General features: G+C 44.8%; 1 protein-coding gene across 1 annotated transcript in view; it reads left to right on the forward strand.

The window, feature by feature from the left end:
• The window catches only part of DOCK2 (dedicator of cytokinesis 2), a 462,975-nt gene that overhangs the window by 12,974 nt on the left and 436,875 nt on the right, over positions 1-13,126 (forward strand). The window contains exon 2 of the mRNA XM_018065716.1: positions 6,251-6,334. Within this exon, the coding sequence (XP_017921205.1) occupies positions 6,251-6,334 (84 nt within the window). The remainder of the gene's footprint in view (positions 1-6,250; positions 6,335-13,126) is intronic.

The following is a 13,126-nucleotide window of genomic DNA, read 5'->3' on the forward strand; positions in this document are numbered from 1 at the left end:
CAGGTTCGATCCCTGGGTCGGGAAACTCCCCTGAAGAAGGAACTGGCAACTCATTCCAGTATTCTCGCCTGGAAAATCCCATGGACATAGGAGCCTGGTGGGCTACAGTTGATGGGGTTGCGAAAGAGTCGGACAGGATCTAGCGACTAAACAACAGGAACTTACTAGTTAGAGACGAAAGAATAAGTTGTTTACTCTCTCTCTACTTCAGCTTCCTCATCTATAAATCCAAGTGAAATCTTGTACTTATCTCCTAACACTGTAGGACCCCTCTCTGTTCATTTATGTGAGCTGCATGCTGTAACAGTGTATGCTTACTTTTTCCTTAATCTCTTGATTTAGGCTCCTGATGAGCAGCCTATTTCAATACATTTAAGTTAAATCTGTAGCTAATCAGTGGATTTGATTTCCAGGGTTGTTGGAAGTCCCACCTGTCTTAAAGTAGCTGCTCCCCCTGGCTTGACAATCTAGGATTTCCAGCATGAATAGCCTCATTGGGTTCGATGACCTTAGATGGCCCTAGTGCTTGAAATACCCCTTTGATCCTCAGCCATAAGTAGTTTGGTCTGGTTAGGCTTGTCAGTAACCAGCTGCTGCCTTAGCTGCTGATATAGTATTTTAATACAGGGAAAGGTCAAATCCTTTGTTGGGTTGTACCAATATTCTCCTAGGCACAGAAACTTCATAAAAATGGGGAAGCTGAGATAGGTGTCTATGGAAATCTTTCCACCACTTGTTTATCTTTCATGGATGGACCTGGCCAGAGTGGGGAAGGCCATGATTTCAGTGATTTTTTACTTATTTATTCCTGTAGGTTCCTCCAGTTTTTCTGCCTTTTCCATCACTCACTCAAAACTTGAGAGTGGTTAGACCTGCAAGGAGTGGTGAGATGACCTGTTCTGACACTGGTCAGAAACAACTCAAGTGAGATTCATAGATAAGCAATAAAACTTTAGCAACGGGTGGCATTCTGGTTCAAAGTTTCCTGTTAGTCATTTAGAAAACTTAACAGAATTGGGTATTGGTATGCAAAGCCACTTCCTTTGTCTACAAGTAATGTCTTCTTTTCCCCAAATGGGGCCTTGAGAACAGAGGTCCTCTTGCAAAGGCAGAAATACATTTATAAATTAAATGGCAATGTCAGTTACTTTCATTTTCTTATAATGTGAGTCTTTGGAATGAATACAGACCTTCACGTTGGATATCAGGTTTCAAGATCTCTCCAAGATATCTTCTTAAGCCTCTCACCTGACAGAGGTGGGCAGAGTTGGAGGAAGAGGGTCCTAAGGAAAGATGGGAAGCCTACAGGCTGGGAACAAAATAAGAGTCTTGCTCTGAACTTCAGATATCCGATGGACAGGCCTAATTTGCTAGTGCTCCAGAGGTGAACACATTGTGGATGGTTTTCCTCTGTTAGAAACCTCAGGTACCTCTGTGGCCCTGCCCAGCTCCATGTCAGGTGTGTCGTCAGCCAGACCTCTGGGGCTGGAGGGTTCAGGAAGTGGGGAATCTGCAGAGTTAGGGCATCAACAAGCTGTAGTGTCCAAATGCCAGCAGCCTGTTTGGGGGCAGGGCTTGAAGTCAGGCCAAGTGTGGACGGAAATGGAGAAACAGGGCATCTTTATGCAGGAGAAGAGAACTCTTGAGTCCCCTGAGAGTCCTCTCAGGTTTCATTTTGGGCAAAGGGTTTATTTTATTTGATTCCTTTTTATAATTTATCTCTCTTTAACAATATTCTCCATTTTGGGAGACATTATTTTTCTGGTTTCCTTTAGTTCCTTGTCCATAGTTTTCTTTAGCTACTTGAGCATATTTAAAATAATTGATTGAAAGTCTTTGTTTTCTAAGTCCATTGTCTATCCTTCTTCGGGACAGTTTTTATTTCCTTTTTTTCTCTGTGATGGACTATACTTTCTTGTTTCTTACAATCCTCAAAATTTTGTGTTGAAAACTGGATATCTTGAATATTATGATGTGCTAGCTTGGACATCAGAGACTCCCTCCTTGCCAGGGCTTGTTGTCACTCCTTCATACACATTGTACCAGTTGGTTTGATTAGTGATTTTTCTAAAGCATTTTATTAAGACCATGTTGTTTGTTGCATATGGTCACGGGCGTCTCTAAATGCCTGGAATTGAGAGAAAACAATCTAGTCTTTGCAGCTGTGTGTGGGTGTTTCGACATACCTTTAACGCTTAGCCAGCCCATTTATGACTTTGCCTTTAGCCTGCATTTCCTTCCTGCATGGAGCTTGACAGTCAACCAGAGCTGAGATGTGGGCTTTCTCACACCCTTTCTCAACATGTGTCCAACTCTACGTGGTCTTCTAGATCCCTAGTGATATGTTGTACTCTTCAAAGCTCTTACTCTCCAAAGCATTTCAATACTAAGCCTTTCCTCCCGGGCTTAGAGGTAGGATTATCGTTTGCCCCAACTTACATTCTTTGCCCTGTACAGCAGCAGGTAGTTCTTTTGACTTAATGTTTTTGATTAATGCCCTTTGCATGGCTGCATCTCCGCCTTCAGTTCAGTCACTCAGTCGTGTCCGACTCTTTGCAACTCCATGCATTGCAGCACACCAGGCCTCCCTGTCCATCACCAACTCCCAGAGTTCACTCAAACTCACATCCATCGAGTCAGTGATGCCATCCAGCCATCTCATCCTCTGTCGTCCCCTTCTCCTCCTGCCCTCAATCCCTCCCAGCATCAGGGTCTTTTCCAATGAGCCAACTCTTTGCATGAGGTGGCCAAAGTATTGGAGTTTCAGCTTTACCATAAGTCCTTCCAGTGAACACTCAGGACTGATCTTTAGAAACCCAGGAATGATCTCCTTTAGAATGGACTGGTTGGATCTCCTTGCAGTCCAAGGGACTCTCAAGAGTCTTCTCCAACACCACAGTTCAAAAGCATCAATTCTTCGGCACTCAGCTTTCTTCACAGTCCAACTCTCACATCCATACATGACCACTGGAAAAACCATAGCCTTGACTAGATGGACCTTTGTTGGCAAAGTAATGTCTCTGCTTTTGAATATGCTGTCTAGGTTGGTCATAACTTTCCTTCCAAGGAGTAAGCGTCTTTTAATTTCATGGCTGCAATCACCATCTGCAGTGATTTTGGAGCCCCAGAAATAAAGTCTGACTGTTTCCACTGTTTCCCCATCTATTTCCCATGAAGTGATGGGACCAGATGCCATGATCTTAGTTTTCTAAATGTTGAGCTTTAAGCCAACTTTTTCACTCTCCTCTTTCACTTTCATCAAGAGGCTTTTTAGTTCCTCTTCACTTTCTGCCATAAGGGTGGTGTCATCTGAATCTCCGCCTTAGGAGAGTCCCAAATCAGGGAAATAAAGACAAACGCAAGGCTTTAGTCCTTCAGGAAGCCTACAGACAGATCAAAACAAACAACTGCAATTTCTTGGGACAAGGTCTGCTCTCCTCCCTCCAGCCTTGGGAATCCACACCACAAACATGGAATACCATCTTCAAGACTGCCACAACAAAAGATGGGGAAAAGAGAATGGGATAAGGATAAGTTAAAATGCTACAAGACAATACCAGGTTTCAGTTTCCTTTTTCTTGAGTAAGCGTTTGCTTGGTTGCTGTAAATTCCTGACTGTTTTTCAGGGTTCTGATAAAGTGCGTTTGCTTGGTTGCTGTAAATTCCTGACTGTTTTTCAGGGTTCTGATAAAGTTGGTTCTGACCATTTTTGCCAGATTTTTCATTGCAAGCACCTGTTCTTGCAGTTCCCTACTTCACCATTTTTTGCTGATTTGGCTCTAAGAAGTAGTTTTTGAATGCAATTTGTTGACAGGTAAGGAGAGACTGAGGACCAAAGGGAGAGGGAATGAACTGAGTCAATGGTAAGACTGCTGAGAGGACTCAGGATTCTCCTCATTCAGTTCAGTCTGTCTTCTGTTTTGTCACATGGCTCAACAGCATTGTCTCTCCTTGGTCCAGAGACCTCTGGGATTAGAAAGACAAAGCAAGGGTCTGCTCTTGGGCTTCCTCACATCCACTCTGCCTCTCTCTCTCCACTCTCTACATGGAAGCCAGAGTGATAGTCGGTGTTATGGGATTACATCACTCCCTTTCAGCCTTCCATCCTCTGATGTCTCTATACAATGGGGTATTATTCAGCAGCAAAAATGAGTGAAGTAATGATAGTTGCAATAACATGGATGAACCTTTAAAACCTTGTGCTAAGCAGAAGAAGCCAGTTGCAAAAAACCATATATTGTATGAAATGTCTAGAATGGACAAATCTACAGAGACAGAAAGTAGATGAGTGGCTGCTTGTGGCTGGGGGAACTTTTTGAGGTGTTGAGAATGTTCTAAAATTAATCTTAGTGATGGTTTCACAACTTGTGAGTAAATCTTTGAGTTACGTACTTTAAGCGGACAAACTGCCTCTGAGTAAATCTGTTACCAAATAGCTAAGTACAACCTATTGAGTTTCCTGTTGTCTTGGAATAAAGCCTAAACTCATCAGGAAGTCCTGCGTGACCTGATTCTCGCCTTTCCAGCCTGCCTGCATCACCCTCTCCTCTCTTAGCACACTCCACACATGGCAGTTTCCCTTATGCTCTCTGTGTCAACTGTCTTCCTCACTCAGGGCCTTTGAACACACTGCTTCCTCTTCCTGAAATGCCCTTCTGCTCGTTGTCCCCATTGCTGACTTGTTTGACTCCTCCATCTATGATCAGCTCAGGGAATAACCTTCACTAACTACCCCAGGAAAAGTTGATGCGCCCCCCGCCCCGTTGTTCTCTCTTGTGTGTGTGTGTGCTCAGACGTGTCCAACTCTTTGCGACCCATGGTTCCATGGACTGTAGCCCGCCAGGCTCCTCTGCCCCTGGAATTTTCTAGACAAGAATACTGGAATGGGTTGCATTTCTTACTCCAGGGGATCTTCCCAACCCAGGGATCAAAACTGTGATTCTTGCATCTCTTGCATTGGCAGGCGGATTCGTTACCGACTGTATCACCTGGAAAGTCACCTACCAGGTGGCCATATTTGTCTCTTCCATCGCATGTGTCATTTTTTATAACCTTATGTTTATTTGTGTTTTCACCGAAAGAGCAAGATCATACTGGCATACTGTAGACACTTACCAAATACCTGCTGCCTAAATGAATGAGGACAACCTTGTAGGTTCAAATCATCCATCCTCCTGAGGGTCTTCCCTTAAATCAAACCACATGTATGTTGATTCATGTGTCAAATCAAACATCTCTGTGTTCTCTTCCTGAAGACCTCCCAAGTTGGGTATTCCTTGAACAAGCTTCATCTCTAGGTTAAGGTTATGGCCTGGTCCTCCCTTAAGTTACGCTGAGCAAGGGCTAGGCACTGTAATGATAAAGTGTAATCTCACATTCCAGGGGATTAGCAGAGGCCTCTGATAGCACAGAGGGGACTCTGGGTGTTTTCATAGCCAACTGCTGCTCCCCAGAAACTGGCAGTGTAAATGGGAAATCAGAGTACACTCTTGAATGTTAGGTACTCGCAAGAGTCCTACCAGCTATTAGGAGATGGGGATGGGTGGTTAGTGTGGCCTGGAGAAGTCAAGGAGGGCCTCATGGATAAAACAGGACTCGCCTGAAAGATTCGCTTTGGGAAAGGCCAGGAAACAGGCGTTTTACGATAGAGGAACACAGGTTGGCTAGAGCTGGGTAGGAGAAAGATATGGCTTTCTTAGACAGTGAAGACTGGGTGCTCTTTGAGTGGAGGAAAGACTGGTATTTTAGGCTGCTGTCACAAGGGGTGGAGTAACTGGGGAGCAGCGAGTAGCCCATGATAGCAGCTGAGAATAGAGACGTCAGATACTGATTTTCCTGTCACTTCCTAACGTAATGACTTTGGCCAAATTGTTTAACCTCTCAGCACCTGCATTTCCTCCTGTGCGAAATGGGATCGCAGTTTACCCCTCACAGGATTGCTGTGGGAATGGAACACGGGGATGGTAGAGCACGGGACCGTGGAAAGTCGAGCACGGAGATGACATGAACACCCTTCCTGTCACCAGGCTGGGGTGCAGAGCCTGGCTAGGGAGCGGCGGTGCTTGACTAATGAGCAGAGGCCTTTGGGAGCCAGACTGGGCCTGCACTGACTCATGTGGCAAGAGGTGGTTTGTACGCTGGTTTTGTTCAGCCCATGAGGGCTTCATGGGCATCAGATAAAGTCAAGAAAGGAAGGCGCAGAGATTCTTGGTATCCAGAGGTCTCACCATGCCTCTCTTTCATTTCACAGCCATATACAACTTCCAAGGCAGCGGGACCCCGCAACTCTCCCTGCAGATTGGCGATGTGGTACGAATACAGGAGACCTGTGGAGGTAAGTCACTGGCCCAGGTGATCGATCCTAGGATGCCAGGAGACCTGTGGAGGTAAGTCACTGGCCCAGGTGATCCTGGGACGCCAGGAGCCTGGGCTAAAGGTGTTGGGATACCCCCAGGACATGCCCAGCCGCTCCGGCCTTCTCTTGGAACTTGCAACTCTGCGTGGTCTCTTTAAATATATCTTGCTGATATTAGTCATTCAGATTTACTAAAAACAGTGTTTTGTTATTGTAGGAATATATACTGAGAAGCAAAGTCCTGACTATGTGGTTTGACATTTGTTGTGCTTTTTGCTGCGCCATGGAGCTGTTGGGAGACTGTGACACCTTCTGGATACACTTCTTTATTAGTTTTAACACCATTATAAAGAAATCAGCATTATTAGGGTCTTGAAAGGTCTGGAAAATTATAACCCCGATTCAGGAGGACTACGGTGCCCAGCTGCGTGGTTTGGGTCAGGGAGCAGTGTTCACTCCCTTCTTCTACCTGGGAGCCCTGTCTTGGCTAAGGTAGCATCTCTTTCTTCCCGCAGAGGTGCCGTCTCTCGTGAAGCCAAGCGTCTACTGGGCTGTATCCACAGTATCGTGGTGGTGGTATTGGTGGTAGTGCATACTTTTTAAACTTTGCACTAAGGTTAATGACCTTGGACTCATGAGGCAGACTATTGGAAATCAATGTATCAACTGTGTCACTGATAAGTTTGACATAGGGGCCATGGCATGGGTGTAAGAGTTGAATGAACTTACGAATATGATGGCTATATTCAGGCAGGCTCTCCTGATCCTCACTGCCCAACTGGACCATGGTGGATCTCCCCAGACCGGCCCCCACCCCCACCCCCACGTGGGCCTGCCTATAATCCTGCTGTGTGGAGGGTGTACCGTATGTCCTTCTTGTGTCCAGGCAGAGCAAAGAAAAGGAAGGGCAGAGTGGGCTCTGTCCCTGTTTCCCAGCTAATCCCTTAGGTTAGGCTGTCCCATGCGGGGGTGGGGCTGAAGGGTGGGCACCAAGCAGGTGTGCTCCTGTTAACGAGGCCTGCTCAAGTGGAAATAAGAGAGTCAGAGGAAAGGAGGCTGCCTACAGAACTAGCCAGCTGTGGGTTCTCACCTCATAGGTGGAACTGTACTATTCCCATTACATGTTAGGGTAGTTACTCCTCATAGCAACCCATAGGACAGGTAGCATCTTCAGCCCAAGATTAGCTGTATGCGATTAACAAGGCAGCTCTGCATATTTGGGTGCATGTACTCTTGCACACATGCATGTGCACACACACACACACACAAGCAAACCAAAATAAGCAAACAAACAGAAAACTTTTTTTGGAGGGAGAAAGAATTTGATATTTCAAAGCAACTTTACAGGAGTCATTGTGGGGGAAATGAGAACTCTGTTTACCTTCCTAACATTTACTCTTTGGTACTGTTGTTATTTTAGATACTATGAACTTTTCAGTGCTCAGGCCTCTAAAGTTCCCAATCTGATCCTATTTTACCTGGAGATTGGGTGGGACTGGGGAGACGGGTCGGAGAAGGCAATGGCACCCCACTCCAGTACTCTTGCCTGGAAAATCCCATGGAAGGAAGAGCCTGGTGGGCTGCAGTCCGTGGGTTCGCTAAGAGTTGGACGCGACTGAGCGACTTCACTTTCACTTTTCACTTTCATGCATTGGAGAAGGAAATGGCAACCCACTCCAGTGTTCTTGCCTGGAGAATCCCAGGGATGGCGGAGCCTGGCGGGCTACTGTCTATGGGGTCACACAGAGTCGGACACGACTGAAGCGACTTAGCAGCAGGGGGAGATGGGTGGAGATCTGATTACAAACACCCTTCCCCTTTCCCACAGTGCAACCGTATGTTTTACACATGCAGTTCTTCTTAGTGGCAGATGAGCGACTTCTAAGTTAATCTACCAAGGGCAAGGAGTGGATATAAAGGCAGCAGGCAGAATGACTCCTCTCAGTGTCTGCTCAGTTTAGTTCAGTTTAGTCTCTCAGTCGTGTCCGACTCTTTGCGACCCCATGAATCGAAGCATGCCAGGCCTCCCTGTTCATCACCATCTCCCGGAGTTCACTCAGCCTCATGTCCATCGAGTCCATGATGCCATCCAGCCATCTCATCCTCAGTCGTCCCTTTCTCCTACTGCCCCCAATCCCTCGCAGCATCAGAGTCTTTTCCAATGAGTCAACTCTTCGTGTGAGGTGGCCAGCTTCAGCATCATTCCCTCCAAAGAAATCCCAGGGTTGATCTCCTTCAGAATGGACTGGTTGGATCTCCTTGCAGTCCAAGGGACTCTCAAGAGTCTTCTCCAACACCACAGTTCAAAAACATCAATTCTTCGGCGCTCAGCCTTCTTCACAGTCCAACTCTCACATCCATACATGACCACAGGAAAAAACATAGCCTTGACTAGACGGACCTTAGTTGGGAAAGTAATGTCCCTGCTTTTGAATATGCTATCTAGGTTGGTCATAACTTTCCTTCCAAGGAGTAAGTGTCTTTTAATTTCATGGCTGCAGTCACCATCTGCAGTGATTTTGGAGCCCCCAAAAATAAAGTCTGACACTGTTTCCGCTGTTTCCCTGTCTATTTCCCATTAAGTGATGGGACCGGATGCCATGATCTTCGTTTTCTGAATGTTGAGCTTTAAGCCAACTTTTTCACTCTCCTCTTTCACTGTCATCAAGAGGCTTTTTAGTTCCTCTTCACTTTCTGCCATAAGGGTGGTGTCATCTGCATATCTGAGGTTATTGATATTTCTCCCAGCAATCTTGATTCCAGCTTGTGTTTCTTCCAGCCCAGCGTTTCTCATGATGTACTCTGCATATAAGTTAAATAAGCAGGGTGACAATATACAGCCTTGACGTACTCCTTTTTCTATTTGGAACCAGTCTGTTGTTCCATGTCCAGTTCTAACTGTTGCTTCCTGACCTGCATACAGATTTCTCAAGAGGCAGGTTAGGTGGTCTGGTATTCCCGTCTCTTTCAGAATTTTCCACAGTTTATTGTGATCCACACAGTCAAAGACTTTGGCATAGTCAGTAAAGCAGAAATAGATGTTTTTCTGGAACTCTCTTGCTTTTTCCATGATCCAGCGGATGTTGGCAATTTGATCTCTGGTTCCTCTGCCTTTTCTAAAACCAGCTTGAACATCTGGAAGTTCACAGTTCACATATTGCTGAAACCTGCCTTGGAGAATTTTGAGCATTACTTGACTAGCCTGTGAGATGAGTGCAATTGTGCGGTAGTTTGAGCATTCTTTGGCGTTGCCTTTCTTTGGGATTGGAATGAAAACTGACCTTTTCCAGTCCTGTGGCCACTGCTGAGTTTTCCAAATTTGTTGGCATATTGAGTGTAGCACTTTCACAGCATCATCTTTTAGGATTTGAAATAGCTCAACTGGGATTCCATCGCTTCCACTAGCTTTGTTCATAGTGATGCTTTTGTGCTACTGAGTGCTAATCCTGAGAAACAGGCAGAGACTGCATTTGAGGGAGCAAGGCTCGGGCAAGAGGAATGACTCACCCAGCATCACACCCTGAGCCAGGGGCTGTTCTCTCCACTCCTGTCAAGACGAGCTCCCTCTCCTCTACCCCCTGCCTTCCAAGAAGTGAAAAAGCCTCAGAATGTTTTCTGCATCCTACATTTTGACATTTAGATGAGTGTGTTTCTCTTGTTTTCCTGTAGTTTTCCTGGAGAAAGTGCTTCAGGGCAGTAAATTGACCACACAGTTTGCATATAATCAGAGTGTTTCTTTACTTTTGCCTGGCCTGGAGCTTGATGGTCAAAAAGGCTGCACTTTCTAACTCAAGCCACCTTTGTTTTGGGGATTAATCTCCTTGCTCCTAAACTTCTGAGTTTTGGTTTCTCATTAAAAATTTTGATTGATCAGTCTTATTTTAATGTATCTTTGTAATAAGCAGCCACAGTAATTTTCTGGAAAGATCTGGGCATGTTAATTTAGCAAGTGATTGCCAGTTCATGAATACTTTGAAAATACAGTATTTGGAAGTCTGTTAGATTGATTCCAGATATCTGAGGAATTGGTATGAAAATGATTAGTATTTATCATGCGTGCCCTGATACCCATAAGGAGTTTTCAAACTGGAATTTATAGGATCCCAAGAGTCCCTGAGGGCCTTAGATGGCTAAGGGCTTGGAGATCAGGCCTGGCCTTGTCTTTTTTGCAGGTAGGGAGTTCTGCTTTTGATTCCAATTGAAAACTCTTCCTCTAAGCAGATATATATATATATATATATAAAGTGAAAACCACAGTGTTAGTCAAAAATTAGTCAAAATGACTCAGTAGAAAAAATATGGGTGTGCCCATGTAACCTGCTTATAAAAACCTTACTCAAAAAGTAAAATCCAGCCAATTGAGAGAGGAATCAAAATGTTAAAATATAGGAATTGAAAAGCTGCAATAGGAGGAAATACTGGCAAGCATTGAGTCCAAGTGAATTGATTAATCAAAATTAGTATTAAAATATACACTATTTATGACTACCAAAAAGAATGTCATTGTTAGAAAACTATAAAATGTAACTGTCCCCCGAACAATAACAACAACAACAAAAAACTAATAAAATTGAGAAGTTTAGAGGGGAATGGAGTAGAATAGATATAATCTTCAAGAGTCAAAGCGTATTTCTTGAGATATCACAATGATTCATTCTAGGTGATAGAAATGTGAATATTTTTATTTTGTATTTTTCAGTAATTTTTGAATCTCCCTTCTCCTCCAAAAAAAAAAGAAAAGATGTAGAAAAAGCATGGACTTAATTTTTTTTTAATTGAAGTACAGTTGCTTTACAGTGTTGTGTTCGTCTCTGCTGTGTAACAAAGTGAGTCAGCCGTATGTACACAGATGTCCCTTCGCTCCTGAACCTGCCCCCCACCCCGCTTCAGTCGCACTCTTCTCGGTCGTCACAGAGCGCTGAGCTGAGCCCCTGTGCTGTGCAGCAGCTTCCCACTCGCTGTCTGTTTCACGCACGGTAGTGTATACATGTCAGTGCCACTCTTCCAGTTCACCCCACCCTCTCCTTCCTCGCTCTGTGTCTAGAAAACCGGTACAGGTGAACCTACTTGCAGGGCGGGCACAGAGATGCAAACGTAGAGAAAGCATGGACTTTCGAATCAAAAAGTTATTCTCTGCTCCATGTATCTGCTAGCTGAGTGATCTTAGGGAGGTAGACCTCAGTTTTCTCACCTGCAAAATGGAGTATCATCACCTTGCTCCTGGATTTGCTATGAGGATAAAATAAGAGAAGCAGAGAAGCTGTCTAGCACCATCCTTGGCTTCTAGGTGCTTTGTGTTGGATTCCATCTCTCCCCCCAACCCTCATTATACAGAATTAAACTGAGATTGGCAGGTGTATATGTATCTTAGGAATCTGGCTCCAGGAACCCAGAAGCTGGCCCTCTGATGTCCTGGAATGGGTGAGGCTAGCCCTTTTTTGCCTGGGTACTGAACTTACGCAGTCAGATGAATGGAGAAAGCAAAATCTGAGCTGAAACCTTAGGCATGAAAGAATTTCCTTTCACTAGAACACTAACATTTTTAGTATTTCCTTTTAGATAATTTTTGTGTGTGTGATTAAAAACTCAAACATTTCAGAAGGGAAAACTCAAACATTTCATTGCTGAGCCTTAGACATCCTAATGCTTATTTCTTTGTCCACATTACATCTTCCAGGCTGCCTTTTCTACCCAGAGGCAGCATAAACATTCTACATCCTGCTTTCAGATGTGGAAAACACATGTAAGTGTTTACTGAGCAGTCAGAACTCCTCATGGGGGAATAAACGTAAAAACGGAGTGTTATTTTTCTCCCATCACTTCCTTCAGTTATATTTGGTTGACATCTTCTTTGATATTTAACAACATCTCAGAAGACTCCAATACCATGTCCAGTTTAATTTTGTTCTCCTCCTTCCCTTTCCCCAGCTTGCACAAGGCTGAGGGTAGAAGGGATTTGGGGTGTTCTCTTTCCGATTTTTTGTCTGCTTGAACAAACAAACCCAAAGGCCAGCCAGTCCCCTGCATGAATAACCATGTAGCTGGAGAAAAAGAAGCCAGATGCCCCCATTGTCTCTGAATGAATCTTCTGGATGGCACCCCTATGCTTGGATTTGGTTTTGGGGTAAGAGCCATACCATGCACCCGGAAGGCAACAACGGGCACCTCTGAGAAACACCCCCTACCTGCTGATTGCTTACACTGTGGTGGGGGGATGATCCTTGGGGTTAGCCCAGCTTACTGAGACTCTTGTTTTAAACAATATTTTGTTAGTTAATATTAAATTAATTAACTTAATTAGTTTTTGGCAGTTCAGGTGTTAGTTGCAGCCCAAGGAGTCTTCGTTGCAGTGTGCAGCTCAGTAGTTGCAGTATATGGGCTTAGTTGCCCCAGAGCATGCGGGATCCCAGCTACTCGAACAGGGGTCAAACCCTCATACTTGGTACTGGAGGGTAGCTTCTCAACCACTGGGCTACCTAGACTGTCTTCATAAGCCCTTCAGAGGGAATGTCTTCTTCACGCTCAGCTATTTGCCACCTGACTCTTCTTTTCCAGAACACCAGGGAAGGTTCCCTTTCATTTCCTGATACTCACACTTGCCCAGGCCACGGAGCTCAGTCTTAGTGGTGAAGTAATGGGGTTTCTAGACAGGGTTTCCAAGGAACTTTTGAATTTCACTCACCAGTAAAATGGAACAAGGGGGATGGATGAGGAGAAGTTGACGTAGCTTAACCTCCTAAGGTCAGACCTGGCTCTTCCTGTCAGTGTCTT

Source organism: Capra hircus, chromosome 20 (assembly GCF_001704415.2).
Source record: "Capra hircus breed San Clemente chromosome 20, ASM170441v1, whole genome shotgun sequence".
Lineage (NCBI taxonomy): Eukaryota > Metazoa > Chordata > Mammalia > Artiodactyla > Bovidae > Capra > Capra hircus.